At 36.5% G+C, this 21,604-nt stretch overlaps 2 protein-coding genes across 2 annotated transcripts; one reads left to right on the top strand and one right to left on the bottom strand.

Annotated features, from left to right (window-relative positions):
* Positions 1-1,386: 1,386 nt before the first annotated feature.
* Positions 1,387-21,215, top strand: LOC136814091 (tetratricopeptide repeat protein 1-like). The gene is made up of 7 exons (XM_067070594.1): positions 1,387-1,439; positions 13,831-14,082; positions 18,880-18,940; positions 19,264-19,376; positions 19,963-19,999; positions 20,777-20,866; positions 21,120-21,215. The coding sequence occupies exons 2-7, from the start codon at positions 13,864-13,866 to the stop codon at positions 21,191-21,193; spliced, it is 594 nt and encodes a 197-aa protein (XP_066926695.1). The 5' UTR covers positions 1,387-1,439; positions 13,831-13,863; the 3' UTR covers positions 21,194-21,215.
* On the bottom strand, positions 6,685-8,070 carry LOC136814059 (uncharacterized). Its single transcript, XM_067070557.1, has 3 exons — positions 7,848-8,070; positions 7,290-7,721; positions 6,685-7,071 (listed from the first exon to the last, which is right to left on the bottom strand). Exons 1-3 carry the CDS (start codon positions 8,022-8,024, stop codon positions 6,685-6,687), a joined length of 996 nt encoding a protein of 331 aa, XP_066926658.1. The 5' UTR covers positions 8,025-8,070.
* Positions 21,216-21,604: the final 389 nt, after the last annotated feature.

Raw genomic sequence — 21,604 nt, 5'->3', positions numbered from 1 at the left:
GGTCCTAAGGGTACCTTTTCCAGTATGTTTAAAATGCGCTGTAAGGGTCGGAAAAACTAGAGATGCACTGTAAGGGTAGAAATTTCAGAAAATTTTTGAAAAATCTAGATATTTTGACCAAAAATGCTAGAATTTTGATCATTTTTTGGACGAAAAGGATAGAAAATTTTGGGGAAAATGCACTGTAAGGGTATGATTTTCACTGATTTTTGCTGCACTGTAAGGGTGCAATTTTAAAAGCCAATTTTTGGCCCGCACATACCGTCAGTCCGTAAACCCAGTGCCCCCCCCCCCGGGCTGTAAACCTAAAAATAAAAATTTCAACATCTGGGTGCCAGAGATAACAAATTCTACTGAGAAGATTTGCTTCTAGCCCTTCGGGCTTATACTTCATTGGGATTTTTCCGGTCTGGACTAATCGTCGTGGGTTGGGTCACCGACTTTTGAAGGTTGCCTTGGGTCGGGTCGCCGACTTTCGAAGGTTGTCGTGGGTCGATCGGAGCAGCGCCCTTCGAAAGTCGTCGTCGGACCAGGAGGTCGTTGGGAGTAGTGATGTGACTGTTTTGTGGGATGAGGGTTTTTGACTTCCTCTGGTCGTACGATGACCCTCAAAGGGCACCGCCCCGACCCACGACAACCCTCGAAAGTCAGCGATCCGAACCCACGACTAATATTGTGGACCGAGCGGCATTTATGAGCCGAATCCCCGCTCATAAAAAAAGCACGACATCTAGCCCTTCGGTATGGGTGCAACTCTTGAAACCGACCTGCGTTGAGTCGTTCAGTAGAGTGTCAGTTTGAATTGAAGGTCAGAAGAATTTAGAACCGAAAATCCACCATCTGACTTGGATCAAATTGATCATCAAGAGCAGCCACCGGCTAGGATGTATGAAATATCTGTTCTTGAGGTCCCTTTCTCCTGGAAAAAACTATCTGTTCTGTATCCTGGGCTCTCCTGGATTATATCATCTGTTCTGGAAAAAAATGGGAATCCTGGAAAATGTATATCTGTTCTATAGAAATATTATGCTCCTGGAAAAATAAAACAGCTATTCTCTAAGAAAGTTAAAATGCTCCTAGAAAATTAAAAAGAAATGAAAATTATGAAGCTCCCTGGAAAAAAAATCTGGCATCTGGTTGTGTTTTTCACAATTTAGCTCCTGGATTTTTCGAACAGATTGTCCGCTGGAAAATTTTATGTGTTTTTCCTTAAAATGTGCTCCTGGATTTTAAGAACAGATGTCTTTAAGGCAAGGCGACCCCTGGATTTTACCTAGGTGTTTTGAGGAAAGTCTCTCCTAGATTTATCCATAAAATTTACTCTCCTAGAAAAAAGGAACAGATATTTCAAAAAAATCTGCCGGTGGCTGCTCTTGGATCATTGTATATGTACAAAAAGTAGGAGAAGATCCTGAAAATTGTGAAAGTTCCAGTTTGCTGTAAGTATTAGTTTTGTCTATCAAACTTTTTCATCTGTTTTTTTTTTCATTTTTTAGTTCTGAACATTTGATATTTTATTGTATTGATGTTTTAATCTGGTTTAAAATGTTTAAGGTGGTAGTCTACCGAGAAATGGATAATCATCGAAAAAATTGTCGAATTTTGGTTTTTGGGTGTTTTGAGATCCTTAGGTCTTTCTGAACATCCCCTGGAAATTTCAGAGAGATATCTTTATTTTTCAGGTCGCAGTGAGCATTTTTGTCCTGCTGGGTGCTTGAAAAATTGCCCTAGCAACGGAAAAAATCCCGTTGCTAAGGACTTATTTTTTCAATCTCGGCCGAAACATAGCAATGTGATACGCCAAAAGAAAGCTCTTTTTACGCCCTTTTCGGGCGTCAAAATATTATTTTCCGTGGCATTACGTCATCCTTAAAATTAAAGATGGTAGCTTCAGTAGTGTAACACATCAAAACAAGCTGAAAAGCAAGCTGTTTTAGCATGATTCTGCAGATTTCTTGGCAGGTTTTAGATCAAAACTTAATTTCTTTGATGGAAATGATTTGTTTAAATGAAGAATAGACTCTACAGAAGCCATAAAGTTGCTGTACATTGGTTATGTTGCTGGATTTCTACGAAAAACATTTAAGTTGCCGCCATTTTGTTTTGAGGAGCATATAGGCGGTGAGAGGCGGTGTGTGCTTTTTGGTGGCTCACATAATGTTTTGTAGTGGATTTAAATGTAACTGAAATATTTCCAAGCACAACATGATGTAACAGAGATGGAAATGTGCATTATAATGAACTGGACCTAACTTCTGGAGACGCACATTCTCATCTGACACCCGCCACTCATAACAGCCTTCCTTCGGTCAAGAAGCCAGCTCATTGCTCATTGTCATCTAGTCTATGTGAATAAAAATATGCACACAAAAAGTTTTCATGCCTACAGAGAGTTATGCTGGACTTTCAATGAACATTTTGACACACTTATGTGGCTGTTTTCACCCAAATTTGATGTTATCGCAAGATTACCGCAAACTTTGCTATGTATACATGACTTTAGCGCAACATGTTTTTGTTAATTTTTGGATATTTTATCAATTTTTGTGAAATGTTTTACTTTAACTTTCGAAACCTGACTGGTTGGATGAGTATTCAGTGAAGAAATTTTTTGAAAAGAGCTTTCCAACTTAAAATAATACCCATTTTTGCAGACTTTTGCCTTTTTCTTTGATTTTCTCAAAACGCGTTTCCGGGGGTTTGCATTCACCTTGTCAGAAATATCTTAGGATTGAGAGTAGCTACAGACTTGAAATTTTCAGGGAAGTTTCCTTACATGATTGTGTATTGAATGAATGGATTAAAAAGTTTTAAAATTGGTTTCCTGATTTTTAATCTCAAAAAAGCGTTTTTTTCAGTTTCTTACCCCCTGGAAAAAAATTTCAATTTTTTTTTTCACTCATTCTAGACCTTTTCTAAATATTAGTCATTTAAAAAAAAAACTAACTTCATAGGTCAAGCCGACTATTCAGAAAACCTGACACAAGCAAAATAAAGTATTTTACCCCCTGGCTGATTTTACCCCCGTCTTTGGTTATTTTTAGAATTTTTTTTTATTTTTAGAAATGCTAATAGTTGATATACATTTCCTGAAAATTTCATTACGAAATGTAAAGAAGTTCTTGAGTTATTGCAAAAAATGTGATTTTTTGACTTTTGAAATCTGGCGGTAGACTACCACCTTAACACTTCTAACACTTTGTTTAACCTTTCACTTTTCCACCACCAGGCCACGCTGCTTTTTTATATCCACGCTGTCCCCACACAACATTTTTTGACAAAATGGACATGTTCGATTATTCTGTCATAACTCAAGAACTAGAAATCTTTTGAGAAAAAATCAACTATCACTTTATAACATCAAGCTCAAAATTTAACTTTTAAAATTAGATTATGACAAAAAATGATATAGGCGGCACGGTCATCGAAAAATTGTTCTATTCGCGTCACCCACCCGCATCAAATTTTCCGCTGATTTTCTGACGACCATCGAAAAATTGTTTTGCTTGCGTTACCACCAGCCCAACCGCCCGTCCGCCCGCTAAAATTTTTAACACGTCTGTTGCGATGCGAACAGAGCATTTTTTCGATGACCGCTCAATCAAAAATATGTTGCGTTGGGGTCGTCCAACCGACTGTTTATTTACAAGAAAACCCGATTCGGAAAGTCGGTAAAATCGTCAGGATTTTTTGGGCGCTGTTCGCAGGTTCGGATCTTTCCCATAATGGCGGGCACGGGCGAACGAGGTATGTCTTTGATAGGGTGCGCACTCGTCGGGATTTTTTGCGTGGAAAAAGTCGAAAATTAAAATTAGAACATTCCATCCATCATAACTTATCCTTAACAACTCCAAACTTGTTCATTCTTTTTTTTTAATACTCAGAATTTATCAGAGAAAACAAAGAAAAAAACCCCATCCCATTACCTACCTTCAATAAAAAGATATACCATTTATTAGACATCAAGGTGAAAAAATGGCGACTCGGAATTCGTGGCACCACCGTCTACCTTGACCACCATTTTTCAAATGGCTATCGCTAATGAGCTGGATTAGTTATAGACTCGCGGTTTTTTTTATAAAACGGGGGAAAGATAGTACCTTAGTTTGTCACGTGGTAGCCTTTTCGATAATCTACGGGCCGTCTTTAAATCGAGAAAAAAGAAGAAATTTCGATTTTTCGACACTTTCCTGAAATTTTTATCAGGGCTACCATATATGGTTGGAAAGCTAAGGGTTTCAGCTTTTCATTGGTAAAATTTGTTTTTAGCTATCATTTCCAGCTCATTAGCGATAGGCTAAAGTTTAACAGTCATCGGGCCGATTTTCAGACCGCGCCAGCAAAACTCCTCACGCCCCGCCACACGGAAGACTAGATTTCATCCGCCATTTTTGGCGCGATTTTGGTGCTTCCGAAAATTATTTCTTGCTGGCGTGGTGTAAGGAGGCGATTCTTTGAAAAGGTGGTTTTTTGTGGTTTGAAAATGGAATAACTTTGGAACTACTTAACCAATTTTAACAAATGACCCCTTATTTTTCTCACAAAGGTAAGGACTTTCAAATAAAATTAGTTTGGTTTTCAAAATTTGAGGGGAAAATTTTGGCCTGACCACCCTATCTTTGAATCATTATTTTTTGTTTACTTCACAAGCGTAAGCCAAATCGCGTATTACGAACTATCGTCATCTGGGGTAAAAACGGGACGAAATCGACGAACCTTTCCATATCTCAGGAACTTCAAAAGCTACAATCATGATTTTTGGCCAGCAACTCCCTCTAATGGTCATCTATCAACCCTCTTAATGGTTTAAAATTATGACTTTTAGTTTTCGCAAAATATTCACGGATATGCGTCCCGTAATTACCCCGGATTTTGGGGTAAAAACGGGACACCCCCGGGGTAAAAACGGGACGCGTCCCGTATTTACCCCTCGTTGTTTTCTGCCCAGTGGGGTAAAAACGGGACATGAACTAAACTTTGATTAAATGCTGATAGGTATCTAAAATACGTCTTAACACTTTCTTAATGTCACAAATGAGGGTCTTTAATGCATATATTAGATATAAGGATCGCCTAGAAAAGAGAATTCTTAAGCAGTTTAGGCGGAATCAGGCATTTGACTTAAGATCGGGATCGGGATCGGGAAGATATTAAAAGACCACCAGTATATCATTAATGCTAATTTGTTTTTTTTTGTTTTTTTTGCTTCAGGAAAAAAGATAAAGAAAGTTTATGAGCTATCGATATATACATCAAAGTTTCTTGGTAAGTAACTATTTCATCTCGTGCAATAGAAGCTCAAAAAGAACAAGTAGTCAGTCATCTTATTATTTAGAGGTGGTAATTGGAAACAATCGTTCATATTCCTCCTGTCGTTTTAAATCTTTGACCATTTGGAAGGTTTTTACAACTAATGGATAAGTTGGTATATTCCATTTCCCTGATCCGCGCCCGGTCGGTCCAGACATGATTTTAGCCTCTAGAGGGGCAGAGATAATGTTATGTATCTTACATAGTTCCTGATCTTTTTGAAGGTGGTCAGGGGTTTCCTCCAGGATCGTGGACGTAGATGTAGCGGCTTTCTTAAAACTAACAATTTCAATGTGATTCACTGGACCTTTATCATCTACCATAAAACGTCGAATGATCTTTCCTACAAACAGATGCGGTTTCTGTTTGATATCGTAGAAGATAAAGGCGACCACTTTCCCGAGAAGCTCCTTTTCCTCGTTAGGAGGATTAAAATCTTCCCATACATCCTTCAAATAACGATATCCATCGAGATCGTTTGATGGTGGGAAAAGGCATTGATCATTGTGCTCGGGTCGGTTTTCAGAATCACTCTCGTCGTCGGTGTCTTGGTCAATCCACTCACCTTCTGACTCGCTCGAACTTAATTTACGTTTGGCTGCACTTCTTTTCTTCGTCTTTGCGTTTTCTTTGTTAGCTTCGATCTTCTTTTCCTCCTTTTCCTTCTTCTTCGCCTCTTTAGCGTTCTTTTTTGCCTCTTTTGCATTCTCTTCATCAATGATTTTTTGGAACTTTTCATCGCTAGTTACTAACTCACTCATCGGGTTGACTCGCTTACGTTTTACGGTTTCGGGAGCTTTGGAAGACTTCGGCGTGTTGTTTTGCATAGCTTCTACCCCCTTTAACGCAACTTCTTTGAACGATTTCTTGTTAGAGTCGGGTGTGTTCGTTTGAGACGATGAAGGTGGGGTGTCGATACGCTCCATGGCTGTTGGGTCTTCGTCAGGAACAAAGAACGAAATGATTTTTCCTTTGACGCCATTACGATTGAGTTCTGCTAGTGCCGTTGGTGTGTTTGGCGTTGATTCGTTTTCTTCTTGTTCTTTCATTTCGTCGTCTTTCTTTGCGACATTTAGTAGTGCATCCAGTTCTTCCGCTGATAATTCAGGTTTACCTTCCGCAACCCACAGATCGTATCGAGATTTCAGGTGAGGGTGAAAGCGATTGGTTGGGTACTGCTCTCGGTTAGGAGGGAAGATACCACATCCTCGAAAGCCGTTTGTGATATTCGACTTTGAAAATGCTTTGCTCCAACAATCCAAATCACAAAGGGCATTTGAGAACTCGGCTTTGGATAAGCGATTTCTTGTGGTTTTAAGTCGACTGAACAGCATGTCGGCCCAGTGGTTCTTCAGGGACTTGAAAACTGACACGTCAAGTGGTTGAAGCAAGTCGGTTGTATGGGCTGGTAGTTTGATAATCGAAACATTTTTGTTTACGCGCCAACTCGATCGTTCCGTACCAGATGTGAGATAGGTGGCCATCATATATTAGCAAACGTGGCTCCAAATTACCATCTTCATCATAAGTGCGGGTTTTCGATTCCCATTCCTCAAACCAGCGATAGAACGTACTCGAGTCCATCCAGCCTGATTTGTTGGCGTAGAGCCAAGGATAATTTTCATGATCCTTGGGAAGATTCGGTCGCCAAGTAGTTTGAACGTGGACACCTTCAAACACGATCATCGGGGGCAGTTTTTGTCCAGTCGCTGAAACTGCAGCCATTACGGTTGTGTTTTCACGGTCAGCTCCAGGATTCACCTATAAAGAAATATTTTTTTATTAAATTTTTGTTTTTATTTCCTTTTCAGAGAACCAGAAGCAGAAGCAGGAGCAGCGTCGCACACGAAAAGACGTCGAAATTCTCGAGGCCGAACAAAAGATTCATGTGTTTTCAAGCATTACATATCTTAAAAATTATATAGAGTTTTAATTTTGTATTGAAATATGTATATGTTTGAAATAAGAGAACCTCTCACCAGTAATGTCTTTTGACCTTTTCTTGAGATGATTTTCAATTTGCTTGGCTCATGGGGGAGACCGGATTCATCACAGTTCCAGATCAAGTGAGGCTTGTCCTCGATCTTAAGCTTTTTTATGGTGTCTTCCAATAAGTCATAAAAATGGTTGATCACAAACGGATTTTTTGTCGCATTGTAGCGTGCTGTGCTCAATGTTGTGGCTTGCTTCGCCGAGAGGTTATTTGCTTTCACAAAATTTTCGAGCCAATCGGGGCCAGGGTAGCCTTTCCGTCCTTTGAAGTTAAATGCCTTTTTCCCTCTTACGTGGTCGTTGTAATCCACGTAAGAACATACTAGCTCGCCAATGTCTTTGGAGGTCATTCCGAAGCCAATGTCGGCAAAGGTAACAATTGTTTCGACCAAGTCCGCTGTTTCTTTTACATCAAAAACCTGAGAATCGAGATAAAAACACAGCTTGTCACGACTAGCAATCATAAAAATTAATCACCAAAAAGGCCGAGGTAGGTATTAACTTAAGGTATGTAGTGAATCAGTTAAAAAAAAAAATTGACTTACAGGTTTCCTTCCTCGATTTCCAATATTACTATTAATGTGCCTTTCGATCGTTGATTTCGGCACATTATACTTATTGGCCAAATCCCGATAAGATGTGCCAAGTGTCTTCCTCTCGGCAATAGCATCTTCCAATGCCTTCTCGTGGCGATTCGGGCGAGGTTTTGGATTCCGCGGCATTTGTATCTATGTACTTTTACTTTTTGTATTACTTTTTATTGCTAGGAAAAAGAGAGAAGGTTTAGATAAGCAATTATTTCAACTTTTTGACACACAAAGTTCCCCCTCTTCTTCAACCACAATCTTCTGAAAGAAATGACAGACATCGTATTTTCAGACCACACACATGCTCTCTACCAAAACGAGGCTTAGACATGCGTGAAACGGCGTCCCGTGATTACCCCAGCGCGCCAAATATAGACTGGGGTAAATACGGGACGCGTCCCGTTATTACCCCAACATAGAAAAATCTTCACGGGGTAAATACGGGACACCTTTTTTTCAAAAACGGCGCCCTGTACAAACTTGCGACTTTGGGCAGGTCAAAATAGGGTTGTTTACTAGTCTCGATGACCCAAACATGTAGCGCCTGCATTTAGTACGGCGTTTATTCTAAGTCGAGAAAAAAGCGTTCTAGAAATGAAAAATCGACGTTTTCAACCACCAAGAAACATCGTGGTGTATTCTGATGTAGAGGAATGAAGCTGATCAAAGTATGGATTTTTTTTACAGCCTTATAAATGATCTTTTAAGGGGCATAAATTTGAGTTCATCCTTTTAAGTCTTTGTTCTTTATTTTGGGTGTCCCGTTTTTACCCCGTCATTTTAAGTGTCCCGTTATTACCCCAGATGACTATACCTCTAAATTGCCGAGTACAGGAGAGAAAAAATCGAAATTCAAAATGGCGGCCAAGCCCACGCTGATAACTATCAAAAATCTACGTATTTCAATCAGCTATTGCAGCTCAATAAATCAATGAAATAATTTGAAATAAAAAGTAAACAAACCTTGAACCTTTCATGAATCCAAATAAATAAAGTATTCATCTAAAGTGAAGATTACATTTCAAAATAAAATGATTTCCAAGCAAACCAACCTAAAGTCAGTGTCTGCCAACTAAAAATTTCTCTGCGGGGTCACTGGCAAGGAGTTACGACTTCAGACTTTAGATTCAAATTCTTGTATAGGCTACAACTACACTGCCAAATGATCTGTATTACAAAGACTTCCAAATGGGTCCATAAGTTAAGAAAATGAGATTATCATCTAGCACTGGGGTTTTGTTTTTAAAAACAAACTTCAAAATAAAATTGTTAATGAACTTCTTACCTTAAATCTCATACTCACATAATTTATTTATTATATAACACCCCTTTCTTAAATAAATGGCCTCTTAAAGTCTTTTATGTTTGCCGCAAGAAAGGAGAAACATTTAATATGACCCCCAGTTTTTTTCTCTCTTTTTCTAGCTAATTCCCGCGTGTTAGTGTAGACACAACTTTAATCCGGGGAAGAGAAACGTTTTCATTGGTCTAAAATCACGGATGGTCACGTGACCAGAATTTCTATCCAGGGAAATGCCGTGGCTGCAATGTTTTGCTTTAGTGAGATTGATCATTTTGTTGTTTAGATTTGAGCGGGCAAAATTTCTGTACAAACCAAAATATGGCTTCGTTGGAATACCGGTTGAAACACTTGTGACTTAACCCATATTGAGTCCCGTTCAAGTTTTTTCATGTACCCTTATTGAAATTTTCATGTCAAAAGTCAGCAACGCGGTAGGGCCAATACCCTGGGGGCCGAAAATAAGGGCCGCTTTAAAGGTTAACACATGCGCGCGCACATTTAGTTTGGCAAATTAAAGATGGTAGCATAAGATTCTGTTGATTGCCAACTTGATTCATCGGGATTTTACTAGATCTTAAAAATCCGACAAAATTTACCACTGACCGACCAACCGATTTGAAGATGTTTTAGGACCCGAATGGAACATATTTTTTATTGCTGCCATATGATTCCGGATTCTCTTTTACAGATAAATCTTCAATTTTTAGGAAATCATAGTTACAAAGACCTTTCAAGACAACAAATTTCAATGATTTTGAAAGTTTTGGTTCAAGTATATACAGCAAAGTATTAAAAGCCAAAGAATTACTCAGTTAAATGTTTATTGCTGATTTTAAAGTAAATTCGACAAAAAGTTATGTCCGCAACCAACAAGGTTTCATTTTCAAATTTTTTTTTTGATCAACCGAAACATAGCAAACTTTTGGTTTTTTTGAAAGCTTATATTATAATGAGTCCTTCAAATCTAGAATGAAGTTTTAAACTGATCATAGCCAGTTGTTTTTTTCATGAAGTCAAATTTTATGGGAATATTTTTTTTAGTATTTCAGATTTTCTTCTGGAAAAAGTGTCAGAATTTGAATGTCATACTGGACGATAAAAATTGCTTTTCAATGCAGCTTAATATATTAGCCATGGACTGAAATCTAAGACAAGTATTCAGTGTTTTTTCCAAGCACCCAAATGCCCCCGTTAGACGGTGGCATTAAACTCAATTCAAATTGAGTTCATTGATAAATTCTATAAATTCATTCAATTTTACCCGTTTTAAAGTGCTAGTTAAGACAAAAATATGCTCAGCTCTCTGAACCCCCCACCAGGGCTAGCCCTGGACCCACAGGGGGGCTCAAGGCGCTCCCAGCCTCTGATATCGTGGCTTACGCCTTTGTTAAAAACTCAATTTGAAAGTACAAACGGAGGCATTGCTTGGTGCTTGGAAAAATCCCTGGTATTAGATTATGTATATTTTATCTCAAATGAAGTGTAAACTACAGTACAAAGAGTTTTTTGCCGAATTTGTCTGATTATAACCTGGGGGGGGGGTACTAGGGTTTGCGAATGAGGGGTATGTGCAGACGGGACCTCCGAAAACCAACCCTTAAAGAGACTGATTTTTGCTGAATAGGTGACCCTTAGAGAGACTTTTTGAATTTTGGAAATCAAAAAATTTCCTAAAAATCCTGAATTTTCCGACCCTTAGAGAGACTAATTTAAAACTTTCTGATTTTTCCAACCCTTAGAGAGACTTTGAAAGGTGAAAAAACCGACCCTTACCGTCCGCACATACCCATCATCCATCATCATCCCCCCCAGGATTATAACTACTCTAGGTCAAATTTCTGAGCCAAGCCAGTTTGATTAAGCCCTGATATTTATGTTTTCTGAAAATTGAAGTCGTTATTAATAAAAAGATTATCCAGGAATAAAAGTGAAATTCAAAGCTTTATTTTTTCGAATTTTTTCACCTATTTGGGTGACATTACCAGATTCATGCTCGTACAGGAGAATGTGTCTTTCTAAGGAATTTTATAACACTTTATGGCAGATTAAAAAGACGATCATGAAAACAAACACTTCTTCCTTTTTCATTTTCGTATTTGGGGAAGAATGAAATTTTCAGAAGATGCTCTATTCGGTAGGAGGATTCCCATTTCCATAAAATCGCGACTCCCCATGGTTGCAAAATGGTGGCTATAGGCAATTCCTTTGTTCTTTTGCTATTTTCTTTTGTTCTATGTGACGTAAAGACGCTTCACATATCAAAGTACTTCTACTAACTGCCGGGAAAATATTTAGATTGTTTTATTTTGTTCAATCGCAAATAAGTGCCAAATGTTTTATTATCCAATCATTGTGATATTGATCCTTTTATTAAGATAAGAAAAAATTCATCCCTTAGAATCAACGATTGAAACCAATAAAGTTAAATGACTACTTGTTATCCAAGGTGCTAAAAAGCAATTAGTGCGGAAAAGTAGGGCTAGTCATTAACTTTCATCACACACGGCAATCTCACTGCTTGAAATTTTCTGATGGAGCAAATTACTGAAGCAACTGAGAAGAAGAGACCACTTTCGTTTTTATTGCAGATTTCCATACAAAAGTTGCTTGGGGAATACTTCTGTCAATGTGTATTATGTGTCCACAATTTTATTGTTGGAATAGAAAAGAGAAAAGAAGTAAGTCTAGCCTAGCCTAATTGTCAACTGTCAGGGGGCGTAAAAAGAATGTGAGACTGAGAGCTTTTTTGTATCAAAAGCAAAACACACGACAGTATTTTTCAAGCTGTCAGTGGGGAGGGAAACTTGCATTGCCATCAAATACCTGACCAACCAAAGCAGCAAAATTTCAAAACAGATATCACTTATTGAAGAACCCTTTATCTCCCAATGCTGAAAAGGGGTAAAGCGTGCCTCATAAATATTCGTTATGGTGCCCCATTTTGACAAAAGTATTGCAGGTGGAAAAAACAGTAGATTTTTATTTCATGAACATTTTCTAGAAAGATGGAAAAATAAAAAAGTTGTATATGATGGTTTCCAGTGGTTGCTTGATATAAATACTAAATTTGAAAAGTATGTTTACTGAATTTCTTGCAAATTTCAAAAAGCTGTTTTTTGACCTTCTTATTATTTATTTAACATTAGGTAAACTCAAAAGTGCATTATATACAAAGTCTATTATTTTCTGTGTATTTTGTCTAAAGGTTTAGAGCCATACGTTAATGAAAGAGTGGACAAAAGTGGTTGTTCTTTCAAAAAAAGTGTAACTTTTTTAATACAAAGGTTCTATTTTGATTGAACATGTAGTGAGGAACAACTGAATGCAGTTCAATTACGACTGAACCGATCAAGTATACTGTAGAAGTTTGCAATTCGATTCAATCTGGGATTTAAGTATCAATTGATTGGTTGCATTTTATCTGGTTCACTTGCTTCAGCTAATTTGTCTTTTTTCCTCCCTTTACTCCCAAATGAAAATTCGACCTTAAAATTAGGAAAAAAATGATTTACTGGATTTCCAATCCATTTGGCAAACTAGGGCTTTTTCATTATAAATCAGGGTCTGTCGGGGATAGACACCAAACAATTATTTACAGACAGCCCAAGTTGTTAAGGTCCCATTACACAGAGCAATAAGATGATAAGATAATGCTAAAAATAATACTCATTTATACGGCTGACTTTAATGCTTAATTTTAGAATTTTTATGTTTTAATATTATCTTTAAGTAAGCGTTGATAGACATTACGATAATGGAAAACTGATTACTCGACAATGATAGCAGGAGAAAAATTGCACACTTGTTGAATGATGCTTTGCTTACATTTTGTTGAAACAATAGGTCTTTTGTTATCATCGTAGCTGAATCTTTCTAGCCAAATATATTCAAACAATAAACGACAGACGTCACATTTTCATCTCGAATAAACGTTTTATCTATTGTTGAATCACTTACACGACAAGGTGATATTAAATAACCTTGTGTCGATTATTTTTCACATAATAGCGTAATATTGCCCCGTGTATTGGGCCCTTTTAATATAGTTAGTTTTGATGCTTTTACAGCTTGGTCTTCCTAGTTGTTTATTAATCCAGACCCGATAAATTATTTTATATCCGGGCGTTATTTGAGTTTGCAAATGTGTACTTTGCAGGCTGCCTTCTGATTTTAAAATTCTTTTGGACCTACTTGGAGGTCCTATAAATTAACCTATGTCCGTACGTTTGTCCGTTCATTTCTCTGTTACCAGCTTTTCTCGATGTTGGCTCATTATTTTTATCTGATTTTTGGCACAAAAGGTGCAAAAAAGTAATGCCCAAAATGTGACGGAGACTAATTTTCGGAAAAACCAGTATTTTGGCATTATCTCAAGATTTCATTATTAGTTTTTTCTGAATTTTTGCACAAAGATGTAAATTAGCAATGCCTGAAATATGACCAAGTCCGATTTTCGAGGAATATTTCTTTCAGGCCAAAAATGACGGAAATGATTCATTTACTATTTTTAAAACCCAGCTGGATGAGATTCTTTTCTCATATAAATGTTGAATGTAACTAGTTTTGGGGCATGCTAGCAACAGATACCCAGTTTGAAAGAATTTGGTTCTCTGATGGTATTCATCTTGTTTATTTCAGCATTAAAAATATTTTTCAAATACAAACACAACAATGGAGGAAATAGAAATTCCAAATGAAAAACCCTTTGATCAAGTCACTGAAGATTTACAATCGACACATATAACTGATGAACCGATTGAACTAAACACACCAGTAAATCCAAGCGACGATCCTTCTCTAAAGATTGAACAAAATGGAGAACAAAATACAGAGGTTGCGGAATCAAAGGAAGAAGAAATTGAAGAAATTCTCTCCGAAGAAGTCAAAGAGGTATATTTGAAGGGTTGATTATAAGATCAAAATAAGAGAATAATGTTCTTTAAAGATAACATTTGGGGGGTAAAAGGAAGTGATAGAAAGGGTGGCACCTCAATGATGAGTCAGATAGATAAAAGCTACATTTTTACGCAACGATCACCTCCAAGCAAAATGAAAGATCGAAAGTTGTTTCGAGATGTGACCTCGTATGTGACCTCACATTCTGTTGTTTTTGTAAACAAAAAATAGCAAAGTCGATTTCAAACAAATTTACAATCGAATGTTTTGATCTAAAACGTTCTATTTATTACATGCATAAAAAAACATTCGAAAGAATATCATTGAAGGCTCCTTTGTATGAGAAATGTGTTTTTATTAAATAATTGAATTCAAGAACTTTTTCTAATCTTGTCACACTTGTTTTTACTTATGCATGCGCATACTAATGTCAGGCTAGTGCCAATGCGTGAGCGCTTGTGATATATTGACGATTCAGCATCATCGTACCATTCAGCAGAGGCGGATCTGGGATTTTTTTGAGGGGGTTCAAAAATCTCTTTTCAAAAATTTTTTTTCGGAACAAACGTTTTGGGCGTAAATTTTGCACCCGCCCTGTTTGGGCGGTGTCACATTTTTTCCATTCAACATGGGGGACGTTGATGAGCGCCTGCACGTCTGCAGTTCCCATTACCTATGAACTCCAAACATAGGCCTCAGCGGGGGACCATTCAAAAAGTATGTACGCTCGAAAAAGGCAAATTTTTGACTCCCCCTCCCCCTTGTACGCTTTATGTGTACCCCCTCCCCTTCAACGTACGTACGCTTTTTAGTACACCCCCTAACCAAAGTCGAAACTTGTAACTCTTGTAACAGTAGAATATGTACAATCAAGGTCATAATATTTGAGAAAAAGGGAAATCCACCGGGAAGTTTTTGAACCACAATCGATTTGTAAGTGATATAAAGTAGGTTGGAAGGGTAGAGTTTTAACTCTGAGTTTTAACATGAGACTTAAGACTCTGAGGATCCAAAAGTTCAAAAATAGTCCAATAAGACTCAGAATATAGCCTGGAAGTCTGCCAACCCCTCCCAAATTGAAATATTCGATTAAATTAAAAAGATAGCCAAAAATCGACTTTCTCGCCAGAACTTTAAATCTTGAAAAACGTTAAAATAGCCAAAATTCTCAATATATTATGACCTTGATTGTAGGTATCCAATCGTATTTATAACAAAGTCTCAAGAAATTAAAAGAATCTTTAAGATGAACAAAAATACCAAAGGAGAAATGAAAATAACAATCGCAAAAACCATTCTTTGATGTGAAAATATTGCGTTTTTCTCTCAAAAAAAAAGTTTAGGAAAAATTACGAGCGTACGTACTTCTCCTCAAGGACCCCCCTCCCCCTCGTACGCTTTTGGGATTACCCCCCTCTCGAGCGTACGTACTTTTTGAATGGTCCCATGCGTTGAAAGGAGGGTGGTAGGCCTTTTTTCTTTGTCCCGGCTTGAACAGCCAGAGGCTGAACGTGTAATAATCGTTTGTGGTGATATTTATATATACATTGGGAAATTCCCTAACTGCAACTGCGCACATCTAGTTTCTTCTTTTCAATCTTTATCACGCAAAACGTTCATAAAACAGAAATATAGTTAGTATTATATTTCTTATATTTCTTTGGTTTGACCTTTTATTTTGATAAAACAGACACCCAGAGCATGCTCAGAACTGCTTGTTTGGTGTATATTCTTTTATATATTCATGGTTCTTGCAGAAAATGTTTTTGAGAAAGCCATGGATAAAAGAGCAAATAATTGGTTTTGAAGAAAAGTTTGAAGAAAAAATAAGCCAATTTATAATATTAAATACTTTACACTCTTCAGTTTCATTTCGTGAATATTTAAAACATTGTAAAAAAGTTCGATAATTTATTCTTATAACCATTTTTTTATGGAATTTCTTTGTAGCGAATTAATTGGCTGACAATCAAGCAAAAACTTTTCATGTTGAGTATGTTTACATTATAAAACCAGAAATGGATAATATTTTGAAAACAGTGATCAAGTTAAAAAATAAAGGAGATTATTTATATAATATATACATACATAGGGAATACAATATTCTTAAGATGGAAAAATAAAAGATTGCCAAAAAGTGGAGTACACCATGAGTACTGATATAATGTGTTTTATGTGCAAATAGACTCAAGAAATTCTAGCTCTCAAATTAGATGAATAATCTCATAAAAAAGTACTTTTTACATTCAAAGTAAAAAGTTAAAAGTTTGATGTTCTTTAGCATTATTAAAGGTACTAACAGTAATCATCAACAATCTGTAGGAAAGCACTTTTTCAACTTTCACAATTGTATGGAGTGTTGTTTATAATTCTTTTGGTAGAGATTGTTGTTATATATCATTTCATAAATTCTGCATTCAACCGTACTCTTTTATGCTTACTTGTAGGGGGTGGAAGATGCAGGGGCAGTACTCTCAGAGAAAATCCATAAAATGGGGGGGAGATCATTATTAACTGATTTTGGGGTGATTTTCCCAAAAACCCCAAGGAAAATAAAGGTTTGGCACTTTATCAGGAAAATTTTATAAATTGGAGGTCATTACAAAATGCTAATTGGGTGATTTTTTCCAAAAAATTGCAAAATGTCCATCTACAATTAAGCACAAGAGGGTAATTTTTCAGAGGTCACCAATGTCTCTTTTTGTATAAAAGTACACCACATTTTCATATGATCACGTAAAAGTAATCTTAGTTTTGTTTTGCAAGTATAAAGTGGTATGAACTCTCTTCTTATGACATGACGAAACCAAAAATATTTCCTCGCATCACATTATCTTGAAGCATGCATGAAGGTTCACCTTTCCAGAAATTTCATTCTTCAACCAAATTCAATCAAATTACTAAAATATTGTTCCCTAACCTTTCTTCCAGTCTCTGTTATAAAACAAATTTTGTTTTGTTTTTCTATAATAGTTTTCAAAAATAAAGCTAGCTAGCTTTTTTTTCCATACGTGAAATTCATCAATGTACAATGATGGGAGAAGAATCTCTCGAAACGTAGCAATGCCAATGTGAAATTCATCAATGTCCAATGATGGGAGAAGAACCTCTCGAAACGTATCCATATGTAGCTAGGTAGATTTTTCCCCGTGATATTCCTGATGCCCGATGATGGGAGAAGAGCCAAACGTAAATTCGTGATTATATTCAAGACACAATAAACTTCCACCAAATATTCACAAATAAGTCCTTTCCCATAAATAAATTCCAAACTTCATTTATCAAGCAAAATTGATTTAAGTTTTGTTTTTGCTGGTATGAATGCTTTTCCTCTAAAGATAAACCAAAACAAAAATGTTTCCTCGGAATGAAAGTCTTTTTCTTTTATCACTCTTCACCACATCAAACAAAAGCAGATGAAAATTCCATCACACAGAGTCTTTGTCAAAATCATCATACATTGATTGATATTGTTGTGTGATTCTCAAATTTACTGATTAAATTGAACCAAAAATGTCCTCAAAAAGATAAGTAATTGCCTGATTATTACCACTTTTCAGGACTTCAATTCCTTTCTTTAAAACACTGCATTGAACGCTTGCAAAGAAGTGAGGTCGTTTGCCGTACGAATAGCTACCCTTCAAATCATTCAATATTTTGCCGGCAACGATATGCGACTGAAAGTTATTTTTGTAGGAAAATCTTTTACGCTCAAAACAGTCGGTCTCGTATTTTCGAGAAATTTCCTTGAACCACCTCAAATTTGCCATTTCACTGGATGCATTCTCTGAACCAGGTTCAAAATCAAAGATTTTCCTAGCACAGAACACAGCTAGATATTAATCCCGCAAAAAAAAAGTCATAACAAAGATTTTTTACAGCGCGGGAAAGCTAGCTACGCCGTACACACATAACCTAAAGATTTTTTAGCGCGGAAAAAGCTAAGTTTGTCGCGTGCACCACGGAAACGCACGCCACATCCCCTGGTAAAATAATATCAAGATATGACCAAAAAGAAAAATCAGTTCCGATCAGAAAACTAGACTTCACTTGAAGAAAGGGTCTTTGTTTTTTTATTTACTAAAAGGGTTGGGGTGGTTCAGCTGAACCATTTGAACCCCCTCAGATCCGCCGCTGATTCAACAAAACCTTCAAATTATAGTAGAGGGCATTTTGTAAAATTGCCCGATTGTTTTGGTTTAACCCTTAAAAAAAGTGTTTTTCAGCCAGAAACAGCTGTTTTGTCCAGATTTTGCGCTTGTTGAAGCTCAATATCTCGAGTTAGGTACCGAAATCACCTATACTCGCAATATATCTCTAATCTTAATTTTTTGAGAGCTTTCCAAAAATATACAACAGGTCTCCGTTTTCTCAAGCTAAAATTTTCATTAATTTTTGATCCTATGATTTTTGCCTGAGACCGTCACATTTGTCCGAAAATCACACCAAAGTGTCCGAAAAAAAATTGGAACTAAGTTCTTTTGATTCCCCTACCCCTTAGCTTTCCAAAAATGTATAACAAGTGCTTTGACCAAAACAATAGAGCGACCTCAGAAAATCGAACAAATTCCCCCCTACTACTATAAAGAATTTAAGATTGCTTTTCTTTTATTAGTCCTTTTTTTAACTGAATAAAATTAGCCTTGGATTCTCATTAAATGGTGGAACAACATTTTTAGTTTGCTTCAAAATCTCATTAATTACTATGTACATTCAGAGCATGTTTTTGGTTATTGTGAAATTAAGAATTCATTCATTATTTATTGTCAACAAATTTTCGTTATCTTGCAGCAAAAACACAAGGAAGCGATCACTTTAAAAGACGAAGGAAATGTCCTTTTCAAAAATGCAGGTATAATCTTGATACCCTAACTGAGGTTACTCTGGCTTAAGTTAGTGTCAAATAATTATTAACAAACAAGGTCAATAGGGGGAGATTTGAGAGAAAATTTACATTCAAAATACTTACTCTGAAAAAGACTGTGGGCTGTAAAATAAGAGATTTGAAGCATTTTTAATATAACTTTGAGATCGCTTTTCCCAGCTGGCACACAACGTTGTTTTAACGTTAATCAAACGTTATATCTTGGGCGTTAAGGATGTCAGATGGACATCGAAACAACGTTGTGTGCCAGCTGGGTTATTTCCAATCGTCCTATGTTTTGTTTATTTCAGAATACGAAAAAGCAGTTGGTCTGTACACTCAAGGCTTGCAAACTTGTCCAAAATGTTTTTCAAAAACATTGGCTATTTTGTATTCGAATCGTGCTGCCTGCCATATGAAAACGGTAAGAGATTCAAGAGTTACTTATTCAAAGAAATTAGCTCTAAAATCCTCATAAAGTCTTGAATTTTTTTTTATTTATTTCTCTCAAATAAAAGATGTAGTGGATCTTTCTGATATTTTGGTTTTCCTGCTTTTTTACACGTTGCACCAAGGTTGCACCAAGTTCTCCAATTGGGACTGATTTAATTATTAGCAAATGGTAAAACAATTACCTTATCGGCCCTTTTTACGCCGGCCCTTATTGGCGTTATTTTTGGGCTCCTGGCGTAATAAGGGCCGGTGTTAAAAGGGCCGGCGTAAAAAGGGCCAAAATTTAGTTAATAATCACTGATTTGAAGCCTGAATAGCGATTTTTACAAGTTTTGGCATTATTTACGGCCCTAATTGGCGTAAGCCCAAACCTAGGCTGTGGCGGAATTAGGACTGGTGTAAAAGGAACCGGTGTTAAATTAGGGCCGGCGTAAAAAGGGCCGATACGGTATGTAAATTTATCGAATACAAGCTCTAACTGCTAACTGTCAAGCCTTCCAAATCGGTGTTATATAGAATGAAAGTGATCGGATTATAAAGATATTTTCTTTTGTTAGGATGAAAGCGAAAAAGGAATAGAAGATTGTACCCAAGGTATTTTAATTTTGAATAGGTTCTTCGAAATTATCTTCCCAACAGGCGTTGTAATTTTATTTTAGCATACAGTTGTATCCTCCTTATTCAATGCCTGATTTTGTAAATAATATCACGAGGCCTCGTTAACGCCAGAAGCAGCCGGCGAAGAGATTTTTTAGAAATATGTGTTCTTATTTTCTAGGAGACCAAATATTATGACCTTTCAATTTTTTATACAAATGATGTGTTCTGATTTCTAGGAAACCTTTATCGCACTATTTTGTCTTCCTAAACTTTATCACTACTTTATGATTTGATTGCTCTAAAATCTAGGAAAAACAGTTTGCCAAGATAAACTTGTAAGATTTTTGTTTTTCTCCACGAAAGATGTGTTTGAAAATTTCTAGGGTTACCAGGCAACAAGATTGAATCAATTTTCTCTTGATTATACCCCTGTCTCCTTTAGAGATGTGTTCTGAAGCTTTCTAGGGTTACCTAGACAACAAGAACACGTTAGATGACCTTTATTATACCCCTGGCTCGTCAGAACACGTCATCATTTCTAGCTGATTAATTTTCGAAGATCTGATCAGAACAGATCAAAATGTCTAGCTGAAATATGATCTCAGAACACATCGGAAAAAAAGGTCGCCTCGCCGGCTACTTTTATTAACGCTGCCGACAACGAATATATTTGTAGTAGAGTTGAAAATTTTCTATTTCTAAAAAGGGCTCGTCAGTGAACATGTTAATTAATGTTTGTAAAAATTTGATTTTTTTATATTTCCTTTATAGCATTGACGTGTGATGAGCACTATACGAAAGCCAGAATCAGAAGAGCTCAAATATATGAAACTACCGATAAACTGGATGAAGCACTCAAAGGTTCACTCTTTTTCTCCTTCTATTAATCATTCAAGTCAAAAAATCAGTCAAGCCACTCGAGAACTTATATCCATAAGGATTTATTATCATCTCAAGGCACAATTCTTTCTTAAACCTGAAAACCAGTATTGTTTAGAACAGCAGTGAATGTTTTTTTAATGTTTCATTTTAGTAAGATTTACCTTTTAATGGCATTTTTAATGAAGCAATTTGTTTATACAGTATGTTCATAATGGTTGTATTTGTTTATTAGATTATAATGAAGTATTATCATACGATCGAACGAACAAAATTGCACTCGATGCAGCCATGGTAAGATTTGTCTAGTAGTTCTATAAGTATATGCTTTGTGTAAGCGAAAACCACTTTCACTTTCACTTTCACTGAAGATTGCCATCATTTACTCAAAGTTGTATGTAACATAAAAAGCTTGCGGTTATAGCGGTGATGTATCTCGTTTTATTTACTGAAAGAATTTGATATTACCTTGAATTGGGAAGAAAACATAACAGATTTTCTCAGCAAAAAATGTTATTCTTTTGGAGGGATATTTAAAGAGAACCTACAAAATCAGCAATGTGTTGACAAAGATGATGTTGACGTTTTTACACGTACCATAGTGTACATGTTTTTTTTAACAAGAATGACTTCATAGTAATATCGATTTAAGGGCTTTCAGGGTAAAAGTAATAGGCCTTTCAATTAGAAAACTTTTACCCTCAGCAAATGCATATTATT

The sequence above is a fragment of the Clytia hemisphaerica genome, unplaced genomic scaffold, assembly GCF_902728285.1.
Source record: "Clytia hemisphaerica strain Z4C2 unplaced genomic scaffold, Clytia hemisphaerica genome assembly, whole genome shotgun sequence".
Lineage (NCBI taxonomy): Eukaryota > Metazoa > Cnidaria > Hydrozoa > Leptothecata > Clytiidae > Clytia > Clytia hemisphaerica.
The sequence above is the reverse complement of the archived record's forward strand: the minus strand, read 5'-3'. Positions and strand labels throughout refer to the sequence as shown.

What these genes read in the sequence shown, in the direction of transcription:
- LOC136814059 (XM_067070557.1), bottom strand. Translation starts at nt 8,024, where the DNA reads ATGCCGCGGAATCCAAAACCTCGCCCGAATCGCCACGAGAAGGCATTG. An exon ending in GAAATCGAGGAAGGAAACCT is followed by an intron (nt 7,722 to 7,847) that starts GTAAGTCAATTT and finishes CTCGATTCTCAG; the next exon opens with GTTTTTGATGTAAAAGAAAC. An exon ending in AAGGTCAAAAGACATTACTG is followed by an intron (nt 7,072 to 7,289) that starts GTGAGAGGTTCT and finishes ATTTCTTTATAG; the next exon opens with GTGAATCCTGGAGCTGACCG.
- LOC136814091 (XM_067070594.1), top strand. Translation starts at nt 13,864, where the DNA reads ATGGAGGAAATAGAAATTCCAAATGAAAAACCCTTTGATCAAGTCACT. An exon ending in TGTCCTTTTCAAAAATGCAG is followed by an intron (nt 18,941 to 19,263) that starts GTATAATCTTGA and finishes TGTTTATTTCAG; the next exon opens with AATACGAAAAAGCAGTTGGT. An exon ending in CTGCCTGCCATATGAAAACG is followed by an intron (nt 19,377 to 19,962) that starts GTAAGAGATTCA and finishes TTCTTTTGTTAG; the next exon opens with GATGAAAGCGAAAAAGGAAT.